The 19051-nt window shown below is 37.0% G+C and overlaps 1 protein-coding gene across 8 annotated transcripts in view; it reads right to left on the bottom strand.

Moving 5' to 3' along the window:
* DCUN1D4 (defective in cullin neddylation 1 domain containing 4) overlaps window positions 1-19051 on the bottom strand; it is a 42527-nt gene that overhangs the window by 11639 nt on the left and 11837 nt on the right. For 3 of the 8 annotated variants that reach the window (XM_086611461.1, XM_086611460.1, XM_086611466.1), the window contains exons 4-7: window positions 13908-13937; window positions 12473-12587; window positions 2881-2972; window positions 398-468 (exon numbers count right to left, since the gene is read on the bottom strand). In XM_086611461.1, the coding sequence (XP_086467587.1) occupies window positions 398-468; window positions 2881-2972; window positions 12473-12587; window positions 13908-13937 (308 nt within the window). Of the gene's footprint in view, window positions 1-397; window positions 469-2880; window positions 2973-12472; window positions 12588-13907; window positions 13938-16038; window positions 16561-19051 lie in introns of those variants that run through there. The other 5 variants (XM_086611462.1, XM_086611463.1, XM_086611467.1 and 2 more) reach the window with 4 other exon arrangements.

The raw sequence follows: 19051 nt of genomic DNA, 5'->3' as shown, positions 1-19051 counted from the left end.
TTGCCCAGGACCATGGTTGGTGGGTGCTCCCTCTGTTCTTGTCTCAACCCTCAGTCCCTTTGGTTTTTTTTTCTTCTCCTCTCTACTTTATTGGAGAAGGAGAGACTGTGTGAGTTTTAGTTGCTGGATCAGCCTAAAACCACGACAGGTGGGAAAGTGAAAGAGAAAAGGTGGCAGCAAAGACAAACCGAGTTTTTACAGGTTGACGGTTTGTGGTTTAAAATAAAACTCCAAATTGTTTCCAAATGTGTATATAAACCTCCCTGGTTAATATTTCTTTAATTTTTTAAAAAACTTCCAGTAATTTCTTAATTCTTGACAGAAAAATAAGAGATTTAAGACTGGCTCATGTACATCATAACAGATTAAGCATCTTTTGAATGGACTTTGAACTTACATTTTCTGGTTCAACTCCAATGTCTTCACAAAATTTCTCCATACCTTCTGGCCCTACAATGTCATCAGTGCCTGCAAACAAAATGAATTTTACTTATCTCTGAACAGCCTGACCTTTATAACACACGAGAAATGTAATCACACAGTACAACCTGAACTTCCATACAGGTTTTCTGTTTGTTTGTTTAGACATGCAATAAATATTTCCACACTTACTATCAGACTTCTTTATCCCACTTTTGGAAACAGAGGCAGAAAAACTGTAAAATAATTTTTCATTCCTGGCAATATCCTTTGTTCTACCCATTTACTGAGATAATCTTGGAAAAGTAAGTTAATAAGATCTTTAAGAATGCACTTAAGACTAGCAGAGCATCCACGTAACACTACCATGGTTAAATGAGTGGACGATGGTTAGCAAAACTCATTTCTTGGCTTCAATCTCCACCGTTATTGTAAGACGATATAACAGAAAAATGTGATGCACACCTATACTGGATAACAGACATTATCATTCCCAGAATCTCATTCCTCATTGTCTCATTTACTGTCTTTATATAATGTTATCTACAAAAAGGAGCCTAAAATAAAAACCTTGCGCTCTTGTTTATTCATACTGCTATACCATGGTCACATATTATCTCAATTTTTGTAACTGCAGGGGGAAGGAAGACATGAATTACAGTTATTTCTTTGCTGACCTAAAAGGAAAAACGATTCAAAAATATAGATGCTCTTAAAAATGCACTACCACTAAAATATGCTGTTAAGATATTTGTAACTTCTACAATACTCGATTGAAAAAAATTATATAGGCATTAAGAATTTTACTGTGCAATTCTATTTTTTTAAGTACATTTTAAGTATGGACTATTTTGTTAGAATTATTTTACTCATGTTTAAAAGGAGTCATTTGGGAAAAAAACTAGTAGAGGCTGAAATGCCTACTTTCATCCAATATAAAGATCACATATGCAAGAAAAAGAGATTCCATAAAGGGAAGACCTATCTATGTTTTATTATTAGGTGACCTACTATTCTAGAAATAATAACGTTTAATTATAATTTTCCCGTCTTCTCATGACATCTTCTCACAGTTCTCGGAGTACACAACAGTCTTCAAAAAGACTAATTCTGTAATGTAAAGACACACTAGGGGAAAAAAAAAAAACAAAACAAAAACACAAAACGCAGTGTCAACTGCCTGCATATATAAAGGAGAATACTTATGAAGCGAGAACACAAAAGAGATTATTCTTTGAAAATTCTTTTTTTTTTTTTATTTTTAGAATGTTTAGAATGTTACTCAATATGGTAAACAGAATCTCTTCACTTTTGTTTTATCTTGGTGTATGCATCCAATGGAAACCCAAAAGTTCTTTCATATACAGCCTTCCTTTCATCCCTTCTTTCCATGAAAGTCTTGACAAAAATGAGTTATCCTTGTTGCTAGAGTAAAAAAATAAATCAAGCTGGTCAGAAAGGCAGAGAATCTAACAGCACCGACTTGACTTGGATTTGTCTGAATCTCCTCTCACAGACTACTACGGACAAGTGTGCCGAAGGCAAAGTATTTAATTTAGTTTTTATAATTTTATTAGAAGAAAAAAAATATTTTATTACATCAAATTAAGTCACTCTTCATTATGAGCAGTAGACGAAACGGAACAAGCTATGAGCAACGTTATCCAAGACAGAACCAGAAAACTGCAAGATGACCTTATTTCTTTTGTCAATCATCTATTTAATATCCTTTTGGTCTTTACAGCCATGAGATCATTTTTCCCCATACTTCAAGTTCTCCTCTTCAGAAAATCACGTGTAAAAAAATGAGTACAATAACCAACTGCACTGTTAAAGCATCATCTTTTATGACCACAGATCATAATTAACAATCCTAGAATTAATGCCTGGAGAAAGTTCTCATACACAAGGGGAAGAATAAATACTTCAGTCTATCTTTCCTGTACCCTGTGATAGAAAACTATATAAAGTCAAGACTAGTATGGGATACTTGAATTTATTCACTACTTTGCTCAAAACCAGTAGCACCAGATTCAGCAGGAACAAACCTAATGTTACCACCTCCATTACTTTTTTTTTTGTTAAATTAAAGACATTTCTCCTGAAGCATAATTCTGCACTATTCAGCACTAACATGGCAGATGACACAACTTCCAAAGCCAGAGAGGTAACAACATTTTGGACAGAAGTACAGCTTTAACTATAGATTTGAATAGTAAAGTATACATGTTCCAAAGTACTTTAAGTTCCACACCTTCTTGTATTCTTTTTATAGAACAGAGACAAATACAAAATTGTCCCTTGAACTCTTCATCTTCCTGCTACACAGAACATAAGCTTCTTTAAGACTTCTACAGAAAAGTCTCTACATTCAGTCTTGGAAAAGCTCAATTAATGCAGTTTTTATATTCCAATGTAGATTAAATCGTTATTAGGATGAAATTTGCATTTCACTCTTACCTGCGTATTCATAGAACCATTCTAAGCATCTCTTACTTGAAAAGACTTCTTCCTCTGCTTTTATTCTAGTCGAATCATATTTTCTATACATACTTTAAAAAAGAAAGAGAAACATGTAATTAATTCATCAATTTTTTTAAAGCAATCTTTTAGTCAACAGCCACTGTAAACAGCAGTGTTCTTCCTTTCATGAACCAGTTTACCCAACATTCTGTCCTCATATCCAGCATCTGAGACACTGCTTAACACAGTAAGAATCACTGAACCTAAATACTGGGTTTGCTCAGTTTGTCACACTTCAACAGGTTCATAATCATTATCCATGTACATGAACTTTTCTTACAACAGATACATAGTAGCTCAAATTCAACCCCTAACTGCTTTGTGTTAGTGCAAGTCAGACTTGTGCACACCATTGTTTACCACAATCAACTGATGGGCTGCAACTGGGCAGAGTAATTCCATGTCACAGTCAACACAGGTCCTACCTGTAAATGCACACACACTTCATGCACTTTGAATTATTAACTAAGGAGAACTGCACATACTCTTTTTGCCTCCTCAAACAACTCCTATAAAAGGCATAAAGGTCAAAATAGACATGACTCACACGTACTTTATTCTAGAGCCAGTAAGTTGGTAACACAAAAGAACCACAGAGAACAGCCTACAGGTCCTCAATGACAATAACTCAAGGAACCTCATTCATGATGGGGTAAACAGTTATTTTAAAAGCTAGAACCATAGCATCCCTTTCCCCCAGAGATGACCAGCAAGGTAATCCTCTCCTTTGAGAGGCATAAAGAATTTTAACTATGTTCAGGAAAAAACAATGAAATACCAGCCCCCTGAATTTAGTATCTGTAACACCTAAAGCACAGAAGGCATAGCAGAAGTTGATGAGTTACTCCACCTTGCTTAGACATTTCTGAAACAGAAACAATATCGTTTGTGCCTGTTAGAGGAAAGAGACCCAGCAATCCAAGTAGTTGTTCGTGGCTGCATATGCATTCTCTGATCCATTTCCACCACTCTGAAGTAGCTTGGGCTCATAAAGGCTGAAAAGAGGTGAGCAACAAATGGCTTAGACCAGAGGAGGCAGCCAAGAACGGCTCTGTAAGTGTTTCAAGTACACAGCCTTACAGTGTCAAACCCTGCTGGGGGAAGACAACAAAGTGGCTAATTGGTTCATCAACTTGATGAAATTAATTTGGAGTTGATTTCATCACCATTTTGTCCTTCTAGAAAGACATGTAAAAGATGTCTACACTTACGAGCTTGGAGTACACTGATCCTACTATCCTCCACCTAGCTCAGCTATGAGGAACTGTAGCTAGAAGTTAATGGCACAAATATCATTCTAACAGTAATACAAAGAACTATTTCACATTTATTGTCATAGTTCCTTTAAAGCAACTCACCATTAGAAAAGTAATACTAGCCAGAGCAAAATGATATATTGCTAATCAGAAGACAAATACAAATGAGGCTCTGAAGAAATTTCAAGATGGAAAGAAAAATTAACACTGTACTGAAACACACTGGTCTGCAACAAACTGAAACACTGCAGAAATGTGCCAGCCATATGTGTGTCAAACACATATACTCATATACCCACAATTTGTAGGGGTTTTTTTTTTTCATTTTCATTTTGAAAACACTTTTTTCTATTTGAATTACCTACTTTGTATACGCTTTACTGCAGTTGCAAAGGAACAGGCTGACAGCACTGCCCAGTAAGTAAACAGCTAAGTCAGTAGGTATAAGTCAGAGCTGGAACAATTTTATTCTTTTTTAAAAACAGGTCTGCTAACTTAACATTCTCATACTTGCAGAATGAACCATGATTATAAAAGACCTATCCAATATATCTTAGGCTATTCTGAATTCAGAGGAATCACAAAAATGTCTTGAGACAAAGAAAGGAGGCATTCTGCCACTTTGGCAAACGCCTAATTATTCAGTATCCCCTTTTCTGTAGCAAACAAACGTGACAAACACCAACCGGAATACCAAGTTGAAAAGTGACTGTAGCAGGAGCTAGTCAAAGTCTCTAGTCTAGTCTAGTCTAAAGTCTTTCAGAGCACTGCTGGGACCTAGGACAGGCAAAGCTAACGTGGTTCCTAAAGACAGACATTCATCACAAGACTGAAAGGTTTCCATTACGAAGGGATGATAACCAAGTGCCTCGCCCTGCTTGTTCATGTAACTCATCATCAACACATTAGCTGTCAGCACGTGAACAGTGGATCTGGGAAGGTATCCTCAGGAAACAAATACATGGACAGAGCTTTAGGTCTCCAGGTACTTCAGAAAAAGGATTCCTGCATCTACAAATGGCAGAGCTAAATACTGTAGCCTGAACCAAGACATTAATGACTGCAGTACGTGTAAGAGGAACAGTGAACGAGAACAGAAAAAAACATCCCTTTGTATACATTCACTGCATCTAAGCGTAGCAAGTTTTTACAGGACTGATATGGGACTGAAAGTCATTTGCTGTGCTTAAGGTTAAGGTTATTGCTTAGGAACTGCAGGAAACAACAATATTCATTAGTAAGTCCATGTGTCCAACATATGGCCAAGTAACTCCAAGCAAAACGCTTTGGCCCCAAACTTATCGTTGTTCAAAAAGCTCAGTATTTAACCGCTGGAGTTTGATTTTTGAGAAACCAGAACTAATTAAAAATCTTCCAACCTGTGCCAGTAAGAGAAATTACTTCACAAATTCAGAAAATAAAATCAGAAAGGATATAATCTCGAGCTATCCCAGTCTCTGCTACAAGCTAATTAGCCAGACATTTAATAAAAGCGCAGGTGACACCGTATCACATTTGTAATGAAAACAGACAATGCACGGCCAGAAGTATAAAACCATGCAACAAAAATGGCTGGATTAATCTCAGGTGCCTTTCCCTCTACCTAAAGGAACTAATAGCAGATCCCATATTCTGCAAGAATCAAGGATCACTTGAAAAGGAATGTGACGGAAACAAGTAACACCAATGCAGACTCAGTGTTAGTGATCGCTCATGTATAAAGATGAAGCCTGTTCCCTCTCTGCTTACTCCAAACACCAAGTGAGTTTCTCCCCCTGGTCTAGCCAAACCAGCTAGTTCTACTAACAAGAGATTCCTAATCTCCGAAATGCTTGGTGAAGCAAGGTGAGCAGGGAGATACAAGCAAGTAAGTAGACAAATATGTGAGAGTACAGTCTAGGACAACTCAGTTCAATTACCATAGCAAGATCAACCTGGCAGCACAGAGTAAAGGTGATTCCAAAGGCTATGTGGACAGAGGACTCCGTCCTCTGAACCATCATTAATACAAAATTGTCTCAAGAACCATACATGCAGAGGAGAAAAACACAAACTGCCAGAGACGGCTGGCGTTTATTTTGTATCTTAGAATATTTTCCTATCTTTGGAATTCCTCTGTACGTACTGCAAGATCGCGTGCCTTGTCTGCACGAAGGACAGTGCCTCTTGCTACACAGACAAACACAAAACTGCCAGAGTGCACAGGGTAGACATCTGAATACCTTGGGAGCACCAAACATCTACCAAACAGATCTGAGTTTCAAACAGCCAAGTCCTCAACAGCTCACAGCTCCCTCAGGATGACCAGCTCTAGTACCTTAGAAGAGACGCACAACCATTATGCTGACCATGCCATAGTTTGGCAATCTGCTTATGCATTGATGCTCTGTAAGAGGAACCTGCAGAGCTTGTCACACACCAGAAGTTAAAGAACACCCCGTTCAGAGACTAGAGGATTAAAAAAAAAGGGGCGAGAGAAAAAAAAACTAAACACCCCCCAGACACCTTCCACAAAGGAAGGGCCAATGAGTATACCTGGTACTTTTGGTACTGGAATTTGTACTACTGTCAAGGGAACGCTGACACTGGAATAGGATTGCTAAGGCGTTTTTTTCTCCATCATCAGAGCTACAAAGGTGCATGCAGAACTTTTTTCCAGATCGTCTGCTATACATACCACTGGTGGACAACAACAAACTCCAGGCCTTTGAGTTTAGAATTACCCTTCCATTTCTGAACCTTGACATGCTGCCCATCAGGAATGGCAAGGAAAAAAATACACCTATGGGCAAAGAGTATATATTTGTCTCTCAACTGAGACACACATGCAGGTACAGTGATCCAGAAAAATCTTTACTTGAAAAAGAGTATTTTTCTGAGTTTAGCATGACACTGTCAGTGTTAGGACAGTGACAGCAGACTTCAAAAAATGTTTCTTTATATTATAACCGATATGTCCTTAAGAAGCATTTAGCTTTTTCTTTTTTATTATCTCTTTCTAACAGCCATTTTAGCAACTAGAGAGAGGAAAGAATGTGGAACAGGGCAGGGAAAAAGCAAAGTGAGATTAACCTAATAGCTGACTCATACATTTTTAAACTTATCATATTCTTATGAGCTACAGAATTGTAATATCCCTGCAATAAAGATGAGACAATGTAGTTTGTAATTGGAAGTGCTATAGGTAGATGTAAACAAAATAATTTTTAAAATCTGAGTGTCTAGGCCTTTCATGTTTCTTTAAATACACGAACATCCATATCTTTTCCAGATTATTGTCCTTTGTTCACAATCGATTTGGTGGGAAAGCAAAAGCGTGAAAATTCCATCCAGCCATTTGTGAGGTGACAAGGTCACGGTAATTCTTTTTAATCTATTGCAGTCTTCAAAGTTGGGTATCTACTCCTGCTCTGAGCATGTTTCAACTGTACTGGAATTTGTTAGAGCTCCACCTACCACAGCAGCAACTCTGGGCTGTGTGGCTTCACTATATTCAAACGGAGATTAGTGAAAGCATGGAGTTTAGGTCACTTAAAACATTCTCTTGATTGCGGAAGTTACTAATAGCTCATTTAAGGGGAAAAAAAAAAAAACCACAAACAAAAAAAGGTACAATTTATTATGGTAAGTCAAAAGTTAACCCCTCACAAAGATTTACAGTCTGCTCATTTCAGATAGTCAGTGTTTACTGAATGAAGACATTGAGAAATTTACCAACAGTAGCTTTGTTTCCATGCAACCGGAACTTATTCAAAACCTTTACCGCGTTGGGACTTCAAACTGAGTAACTGACTGTCTTCAGAGTATTTATATTTTGAAAGATGCAAACTTTTGATTGAAGAAGATGCCTCCTACTACTTCCACTAATTCTAATTAATTAATTTAAAATTTTGGCTGAGAGTTTTCATCAGTGCAGCACAATGAAAGCCTTACCTATTCATTTACAATTATGATTTTAGCAATATTTTCATACATATTGTAGCAGAAACGAGCAGGGATGATTTTATGATTTGCAAGGCATGATAAAGGCTGTCTAAAACAACCCTCAGGACAAATTTACTTGACTGGTAAGTTTTATGAATGAATATGTCTTATCTCTCCCTATTTAAAGACTTACAATCATCTCTAAACTTTCAAATTAATGTTTTGAACTTCATCAGGTTTACTCAAGGAGCAGTATGTGGAACAGCACACATGCTGATAGTCATATGCCCAGTTTAAGTTTCTTCAGAACTATTAAGTGAAGTTCACTGAAAACGTGTGGAAACAGGGAAAATCATACCTGTGTGTACTTTAAAATCTCTACTTCAAGGAATAAGGTCTAGACATCTGTGACAGCTGGTAACACAGGCTGTCTGTGTGGGGCAGGAACAAACCAGTTAGTAAATGACAATGGAACAAAAAAAAACTCTCGACACTAAAGGTTTTGAAAACTTCCAAGGTTAACATACTCCCATTTTATTTTCCCATGTTATTAACTGTATGTTGACTGTTTTCAAAATTTACATTTTTCCACTATAGAGTATGGAGCTTATTACTCAATAAAGAAAATCTGTTTTTCATACTAATAGGCCCTTATGTGGTCCATACACACATCCAGGATAAATTAGACTCTAGATCTAATGGCTTGAAAACATAACTTTCAGGGAAGCATAGTTTTCATCCTTCTAAGATCCAAATATCCATTACTGTAAGATTTTTGCCCTCAGCGTGATTCTGGAATAAGGAGTAGAATTATTCTTCAGATGAGGCTATCAGAAAGAAGGGAAGGCATCACATTATACAGCTCATTTCTCCCTAAGGAAAAAGCCAGCATTTGGCTAGAGATTGTGTAACAGATACACAGCATTAGATAACTAGACAGTGAGGACTATATTCTTACCTAGCAAGAATCTCTACATGAAACTTGCTTTACCTTTCCTAAGACCCTTAACACAGTGATGGCAGAGCAATGTACAAGCAAATGTACTTAACTCCAATTTGAGAATACCCTCTACTGTGAGAGTTCTAAGTAGAATAAAGTCGAGACTACGATACTGAGGAAAATACAAACTAAGTCTTCAAGTCATTATGTTCCGGTGAACATGTGCTAAACTGTTTACTTCCAATAGCTATTTTTTAAGACAGGATATATCTTAACTGTGAGCCAGAAATGAACACACCAAGTTCTTTTCATTATACATTATCTGGGATAAAAATTCCCTCCCACTGAAACACTGCATTCGCAGTTCAAGGTGACGTTATGAACACCAAATTAACAGAATTCAAGCTATTATTACGTAAGGGTGGGATACTAAAGAACATGTTTGGAATCTTTGTTTTCCATAATCAGTCTACGCATGAGATCAGCATTTCCAAATAACTTCACTAACAACTAGATTTGTTCCTATAAATGTTTTTCCTCAATAGCCAATGTCATTGTTCCACTAATCCTTCCAAGACGAGGCTGTATCCCTAATAGCCTGGAACTGAGGATGAAGGCTATTACAAGCTACCTGGTATCAGATGCATTTAAGTTTAGGTGTTTAAGAGCCTTTATAGAAATCATCTTGCCTTTCAGCACAGAGCCCTGCTGAAATAAACTTCCTGGAAAGACTACATTCTCAAAAACATTACTATTATGGTTGAAAAGATGATAGGAACACATTACAAACAGTGAAGACTGAAAACATCACCCAAAAACACTATCCACGTAAGGATTAAAAAAATAAATTTCCTTTGTATGGACAAACCAGGAGGATTCGTCAACATTTTGTCTCAGCAGTGATAACATCATTAATGATGACACTCCTTTGATAATATTCAGACTACTACCTAGTGTTTTCACACCGAAAGCAAACAGGAGACTCACAACTAATGTTGCCCCTGTAAGTTTGCCACTGTAACTGAGAAACCTACAAAATTTACACCATTCCGTAAGTATCTGAAGTGACAAATAATCTCTGGCCGGAAATACAGATTGTATTTTTTCATTGAAAGTAGACATTCAAGAACAGACACTGACTGCCTTTTCTGCTTACTACAGAATCCACACAGGCCGATGATCCTTGAAGGCTTATCCAGAGTTACTAGCATGCAGCTTCTAAGAAGTCTGCCTCTAAAACAGAAGCAATGGTAAAGAACTGGGCCTAGAAGCCCCTCATTCCATAAACTGGCATTGCACTATTCATACTGGTTTTATTGTATACAGCATTCTCTGCATACAATGCAAGAGGCTTTGCAAATAAGGTCTGCTACAGCACACTGCTGTAGAGGTTCCTGATTTCAGATTGACTTCTGCTTGACAAACTGAGATGTCTGACCTCCCAAAACCAAACATGACAGGCATGAGGTCCGTCTGACAAACAAGCATGGAAGTAGGAGACAGCTTGCTCTTTGTCTAACTTGTTTCCAGAAGGTTGCAGGGGCACAAGCCAAATTTGAAGAAATCCTTCCTTGAACGAAAACAGAGTTCCAAGACGGAGCTCAATGTTCAGCAAATTATTTCACATCGCCAGTCATGCTGAAATAAAAAACTGTTTTCTTGAAGACTAAAACAAAATAAACTTATGTGCTGGGAAGCAGAGAAAGCCCCAAAACCTTTAAAATTTAAGGAGGAAGACAGATAAAAATTGGAACCACATCAGAGAAGGATATTCTCCTGTGGCCCATGACAGGCAGATCTGGTTTCACCTCCACTTCTGAAAGCAGGCTGAGGTCTTCCTTTTAATAAAGCCTTACATGGCAGTAGAATGAAGAGTAGATTCATTAGTTATAAACTGAATAGTAGACAGAAAAAAAATAACCCTTCAAATTATGCTTTCAAAAAGCTCTGAAAAATTATTATATATATATTATATATATACACTACCAATAAGAGTAAGAAGTCAGTTTCTTATAATTTTCTTATTCGAATCACACAAATCAGTATCTTACTTACAGACAATCTTACTTTCTAGGGGTTTTGGGTTGTTTTGTTTTACCATCAGTGCCTTGACAAAGGGAGGCAGAGTTAAACTTCATGAACCTCTCTACTTAGGTTCTAGAAACATTCTGTCCTCATTTCATTTCCATATTGTATGCATATTTTGAACAAGCTGTAATGTCCTTTATCAACTATTTAGCTTTCATATTTTATTATTTCTGAAAAGCATCAAAAAACACTAAGAACATGCACCGATTTTTTGTGCTTGCTAATGTTACATATGCAAAGCAATGAAAGGGAAAGTTGAAATCTCTTTCTTCTTCTGCATCAACAGATCATTTAATAAATTCCAGCACAGCTACAGTTGTACAACCCTATTAAACACAATGGAGTTATAGAGGCATGACCAGAGGCTTAATTTGGCTACCAGCATTTTTCTCACTCATGCTAGAGAATAAAAAAGAAAGTACCCAGCCCGATCTCAGGCTGGCAGTTTGGAGAGAAGTGCATCTTTTTACCTTCCTGAAGACACCTGTTACGGAAGCATGTTTTCCAAGTCACCGATAACACATGAATGTAATAGAGCTCAAATTCTACTGACTTGATGCAGTGGCAACCAAACTTTCTGGATGTATATGTCCCTTTCCAACATCAGGACAGTCCTGCACCCATCATGCAGGCGTGTACAGTCCTGTACTGCCACAAGTTCTGAATTCAGTGGACATAAATAGCAACTATCTTGCATACAAGGAGCACGTTCGATGGCTCCTGAACGACTGAGGCTGACTGAACATACGCATACTGAAAATTCAACACTTGCAGAAGTCCCAGCTACACAATACCTATGCCAAAAGAATACACACTGCTCGTGCACACAGTTATATCCCACTTGTGCTTCTGCTGCCCAGAGGGAAGCAGAGCAGCACTGCCTCAATCACCACTCCCCACCACTGGCTATCACCTTGCCTGGGTAGGACTTAAGAGCTGAGTAGGCTACAACTACATTCACTTTTCTGATAGACTGCAGACTGAGAACGGCCAACCCAGATGTCACGGACATATACAGGAAGATATTACTGTATCTCTTAGAAGTTGTTTTCGAACAAACGAGTACATCTATTCTGACAGCTAGCAAACTAGAGCAAGGAGCAGCTCCCTACAAGCTTCTTGTACAAATAGAAAAAGGTGAGATGCAAACTGAACCTAGATGTGCTTACCAATATCCCACAGTTCAATCACAGGCTATGGTTCCACATTGAGAAACCAAGCAAATTTGAATACCATTTCCATTAGTATTTAAAAACGTGATCATATCAGCTATTCAACTTTAGATATTCCATCAGTCTTAGCTCATGGTAAGATGACATACCCATCATGTCTACTTTTCTTAGCAGATAAATCATCTCCTGCTGCAGGTCTCCTCTTTTTCCTTGGAGGCATCACTTTACTAAAGCAGTCTGTTGAACTGCAAGACCGGAGACTTCCTACAGAGGGAATTAAAAACACCAGTACAAGAAATGAAACTGTTGCAGGCCAGTTAAATTGTGTCCACTAATAGGCATATTACAAAGGGAAGGGAAGGGAAGGGAAGGGAAGGGAAGAGAGGAAGTTAGTGGATTTAAAACTTATAGAACAAATGGTCTCCTTTCAATAGCAAAATCCAACTCACTTTTACACAGTGTTCTGTGACCAGGTTTCAGTTAAGGCCAAAAGTACTACACCAAAATGTACAGTAGTGCTAGTGCTACTTCAACCTAACAGAAGGCAAGAACTGAGACTACCCTGAAGAAGTATTTAAGTCCTTAAAAAGGCATTCTTATTTTTAGTCATTTATTCAAATCAGAACTTCTAAGAGTCATTCAATACTTTTTGAAATACAGATGTGACTCAAAAACTAGAGCACCTACCTCTAGAAAACAGAACCTTTTTATTTTTAAGCCCTAAGTTTTTCGTGACATAGAGAGCAAGGGGTAGGAAAGGTTTTGTTTTGTTTGTTCTTTGGTTATGTATGCTTGTTTTCTTTCTTTTGGGGTGAAGAGTGAGACATTCAGCAACCATGAGGGGAATCAATAAGTGGCTGGCTGTATCATTTGGACTGGATAGTTCTCAAAAAATGATGGTCCCCAAGTAGGAAACAGCCAATTCAAGATACTGATGCCAATCAAGTGGCAGACTTTTCCTCCCCTTCTCTCAGCTACGTACTCCTATGTCTCTATCTTGTCAGCTCTGGTGACTTCGGTGTGCCAATCCAGCTCACCAAACCTGTACATAATTAACCCAGCAAAAAAGAATTACAACTTTCTGTACATTAGCACATGAAAGAGCACAGGACCAGCCTTTTCAACCACAGCAAGTTGTTAAATTGCCTTTGCTGTCTCATGAAAACAGTAGGCTAACACTCCAGGCAAAATTCTGTCCTACTTTCATATACTGAAGACCACATGGACACCTGAGAAAGGTGTGTGTAAGGGCAGCTCAAAGAGCTATCAAAGCTCTAAGTGTTACACAGAGAATTTTAAAAGGAAAGGAAGAGAAAGGTGAGGTATAAAAATCCAGAAACAAAGCGATGCCAAAGAAACTTGCAAGAAAATACGAGAACATCCAGCATGTCTAAGTTACCTTCTCCTAGCTTCAACAGCATCCAAGTTTAGCTATGCTGTATTAAGATGCCCAGAAAAATCTTTTATTTTAAATCACACCACAGAAGCAAGCAATAAAACTTTGACTACTTTTTGACACCAAGGGTGCAGACTGAAATCAGAGGCCCAATTCCCAACAAATACTAATGGCAATCTTTTGCTTACCTATTCTTCGTATCTTTGAAAGTCTCTCTCCTGTTATAGGAGAAACACATGTAAGCAACCTTACAGCCTCACAGGCTTTGCTACATGTACTTTATTTTAAACATGCACTGAAAGTACTATGCATATGAAAGTATGGATTTTTCTAGTATTGGGCAAGTTGTTCAAACCAGATTTTACATCAAAATGAACTAATTTGGTTTCAACTAATAAAGTTTTGAAAATTAGTATGCTTTCTTTGGTCTTACTTTTATATTCATTTCTATTAAGAAGAAAATTAATCTATCTAGTTCAAAAAATACTCTTTCCAATTCAAAAATTCTTCCTGTATATTCCTTTTTTTTTTTTTTTAAACCCTGAAGCCCCCCCCCCCCCCCCCCCAGCATCCTCCGAGGAAATTACAGCCATACCTACACTACCTTTTAGAAAGAAAGCTTAACAGTATTGTCAATTCGAATTATAATTTAACTAATTATCAAAAAACTTCCAAGCACTATACTCCATAAACTACTATTACATGGAAAAAATCATAATGGTTGTGTCAGAAGAATATACTTCTAGAAGCACTGTCCATAATACATTACAGAAGGAAATTAACAATAATATTTACCATCTTCTCACCACTATCAGATATATTTGAAGCAGAGAAGCCACAGACCATCAAAAACTCACAGTACGCCCAACGCATTTTATTACCCAGATTAAAGAGACTAAGGAACCTGTCCTGCTCAATGTAATTTGTTCCATCTGATTATGCCTGCAAATTAACGATACTGCAAAATTGGATTCCCATAAGTTATCGAAAGTGTGATGCTTTCTAGCTATTTAGATCAAGTTTCTAAAGACTCTGCCAGTAAGTAGTTTTTGAAAACCTACACAAACTAAAGACACTTAAGATGACAGCAGAACTTAACAAATGGCTAGAGACAGCCAACAGACTCAGACACACACTAAACTTAATGAATGAAAATGTGTGCTAATGAATACCTTGTTTTGGAAAATACGTATGTACTTGAGTACAACCTGTAGCTGTAGCTACCTCATTCCTTTGAGAGCAATTGGATTGTTTATAAATGCCTTTCCATTAAAAAAAAAAAAAAAGCTACTTATGATGGCCACAGGCATTGGATGCTGGTAAAACACAAGAAAAGTCACCAGCCCTCCCACAGGGTTTGTCCAGTTTACTGGTTATTTGATTGGGAAAAGAAATATGCAAAGCCTCTGTGAAAAGAGAAGCATAGCAAAAGATGAAAATAGAATAAATAAAAAACAAATAAACATTAAAATAAACCAGTTATAGAACAGGAAAATCATTTTGTCAGATCTGCAACCCCATACAAACCAAAGAATTTAACCCAAGAATTCCTGCTTGAAGTCTTTTCCTCATTAGATGATAGGACATTTTTAGGAAGATCACTGAACTTGTTTTAAAGGCTTAAACTGATAATAGAATTCACCATAACTCAATTTCTCTAATGACTCATATGAAAAACTTGCACCCTTTCTTGGTTTGAATGTATCTAGTTGCAGCTCTCAAATTGATAGAAAAGGGAAGAAAAGAGATAGCTTAGAAATTGGTTAAGAGGCTATTAAATGCACATGTACACCCTTTTCACACACAAACACACACAGACACCAGGTGGACAAACGCGTTGTACATGCTTTCAGAGATTTAACATCTTAATAACTGAGGCTTGGACCAATTTTTCACTATGTTTTAACTGTTGAATGATCTCTAAACTACTAAAAAACACAGTACAAGAATGCTACATTGAAAGTATTTCCTTTTGTTACTAGAATCAGTATATTGAATTTGCAGGGCAGTTATAATCTCCCTGTAACAAACCCTGAAAGCTAAACCAGCAGAATATTTCTATGTCTTCTTTCCACCTAAAGCTAAAAACTATCAGAGTTCAGGGGGTTTTGCTGAAATTCTTGCAATTTCTTATTTTACAGTATAGCTCACTAAGTAGCATCAATATTAACCTTCCCTACACAGAGCTTTCTAATTCTAAATGTAATTTCTAGGTCTAGCCTATCACAACTAATTTCACTTCTCAAAGGTCTGATCATCTGCAAATGAACACGCAGCTCCCTCTGACTTCATGCAAAGTTTGACAGGAACTTTACTTACCGAGTGCGGCTTCTCTGATGTGATTATCTTCAAAGTTTCTTACTCCTGGGTCTCAACTCAAGATTGGCAGAACCTTCCTAGTTCTCACTGTTTTTTTGACACTTGAAGCTAGCATTTGCAAGGTAGAGCCTCCAAATGGCTGCCGAACAGGCCACCATCAGCCAAAAAGCCTGCTGAGTATAAATGTTGTTCGCCAAACATTCTATTCAGTACTTCCATATTTGAAGGAGACAATTTGCAGGAGATAAAGCTACCAAAGGGAAATATCAACTCAAAAGCTAAAACTCACCCTAAGAAATTTAAAACAGCATGCAAGATAATCACCACAAGTGAGGGACACTCCTAGAATAGCAAGAAAACCAGAACAAACAAGAAAGAAAAAAACAGAGGTCAATAAATAAGAATTCTACACGCTGAGTCCCTAACAGAAGTGATTTATAGACACGTAATTTTCACCTTCTCTCTAGATAATGCCTGTGAATAATCCCACTCTTCTTATGCTTAAGTAGAGGGATGTTTGAAAGGAAAAACAATTAGAAACTGTGAATGCTGAAGCAATTGGAAAGATATAGCTGCTCACTTAATGATGCAACAAGATCACCACAAGCACAGCCAATAATCATTATTTTTCAGATAGAAGATGAAAAAACTAAGATACTCATCAAAACATCAAACAACTTGCAATCTCGTAAAAGGAAAAACGGTCTTCTCTATCTTGAATTCCACACTACAGAATTGCTTTGGACTCAAGAGGGTATTCTTCTCTAAAACAACAAAAAAAAATAGCAGAGGCAAAAGTAATTTCCACATCTCCCCAAGCTTCAAGAACAGCAATGAAGCCTTGTTTTTGTTGAAGACATTACTTCATTATTTTAAACAAGTCAGGTGACAACAGGAAGTGTACTTTTACTTTAAAGACATTTTAGTCTGGATAGGTAAATAAGTCACAATTCAATAATCAAATAATGACTTCAAGCTATAAAAAAGTTGCTAGATTTGTAGTTATCCCATAAAAACAACTATTATTTCAAATTCTAGAGAGAGTGTTTTCCAAGTTAATGCATACACATACTAGAAGGAAAAATTGTTTACAGAATCTGAATGGCTGCTTTTCTTACCCCTATAAACAGCTGAAAAGGCATGACACATTTATAGTCTACCTCTTTTTCAGATATATACACATGCACACTGAGTGCTAACACATTTTATGAGACTATAATCATTGTAGGTGACTAGAATTTTGAAGTGAGCTCCATCTTAGCTCCCAAATCACTGAAGCAGTTTTTAACTGCCACCCTCTAGCTCTTAGATATCTAAGATTTGGTTCCAGAAAAGAAATCCGGCTAATTCTTAGAAAAGATACAATTTGCCTAAACTAATTTAGATGTCCAGTATATTTATAGTTACTCAGAAACAACTGCCTTAAAATAAATGTAATACACATTAGAAGCTCATTATAAATATTAATCTAAAATTGAAATACTCAGTCTTTCAAAATAGCTTTTAAAAACCTCAACTAAATTTAGATATGCATTTATTAAGTCATCCCAAAAGCAGGGTCCACAATGTAACAACATTAATCAGCACAGTTATGTCACAAAACAAATAGTAATCTTTAAGGATAAGGCTTGCTCCAGAGGACTCAGAGTGTAAAAAAGAAAAAAAAAAAAAATCTCAAAATCAAAACATCATCTTCAGATGGTTTGGCAACACTCAAAGAATCTTTTGTGACAGTTATTAACACGACTTGCAAATGAGTTCTGGACATAGAATCTCAAATTAACAGCATCTATGCAGTTCTAAAAATTGCATAACAAAACGAATACGTGTTGACACTTCTTACTATGCAGTCAGTAATACTGGAAAACAGAAGTTCCAAAAATTTAGGTACATCAAAATCGAACAATTTACAAAAGTAATTCTTTTTAGATTTACATAAGGCTCTACAGTAAGATGTTTCAGAAGTGTCACATCCCATACAAAACAGACACAGGAGACTTCACTGTACTGTAGTCACAATGGCCAAAATTGCTCCTTGCACGTATATTTGTTCTCAAATGAGGAAAACCAAGCACACGTTTCGACTGAATTAGACTGGAAGTTACACAAACATTGAGGCTTCATCTTGTTCTACAAAGAGACATAAAACAGGGCAGAAGCATAAGAAATACTGGAATGAAATCTGAAGATGAAGAGCCTGTCAGTAGCAACCCCTTCTTTTGGTTCTCATTTCATACTTGTTGTCAGTTTGAAAGGTTCTTTTACAACTACTGTAAAAAATTACACTCTTTACTGGGATTTTATGCCCAAACTCATTCAGTGGGCATGTTTAAGCTTTCGAAACAGCTTAATTCAAATAACACAATGCACGCAATAGGATAAACATGAGTGTTGTCACTATAAAGCAGTTCAAAACCAAAAACATGCTTGAACAACTTCCAATAAAGATAATGAGAGCTCTGAGGCTAATTTCCTATACTGACCTTTATGGCGGAAGCTCCAGGCAAGAGATAAAACAAATACCTTAAGTACACCTAATCTTATTGATTAGCTTCACAACAGCTTTTTTGTGATCAAAAGTAAACAAAGATTGTGGAATGTATTTTCATACATGAAATCAGTAGGTATCTGTGTTAAGTCTGAGCACAAAGGGGAAAATTCCAAAGTCTCCATCAGGAGATGGGAGAGGACATCAGTTCTAACAGATGGACAATAAAACTTGTGACTGTCTTGAACAACCTACCTCAACCTCTTTTGCAGAGGTGGTTCTTTTACACGATCAGCTAATTTCAAGTATCAAATTACTAACCACACTGAAGGAAAATATTTGACAGAAGCCTTTTGTGGCTAGGGTAAGATAGTTAACTACGAAACAAAGTCACCTGTCACAGTATGGAGGAGGGTACATAAGCCCTAAGTGAGCTCTGTCTGATCCCAAACAACGCGGTCCTATGCATCTCTTCTCATTGCTCTAGGCTAAGAGTGTGCTAGATTTGTTTGTGTGTCCCAGAAA

This window comes from Tauraco erythrolophus, chromosome 5 (genome assembly GCF_009769465.1).
Source record: "Tauraco erythrolophus isolate bTauEry1 chromosome 5, bTauEry1.pri, whole genome shotgun sequence".
Lineage (NCBI taxonomy): Eukaryota > Metazoa > Chordata > Aves > Musophagiformes > Musophagidae > Tauraco > Tauraco erythrolophus.
This window is presented reverse-complemented; position numbering and strand designations above follow the sequence as displayed.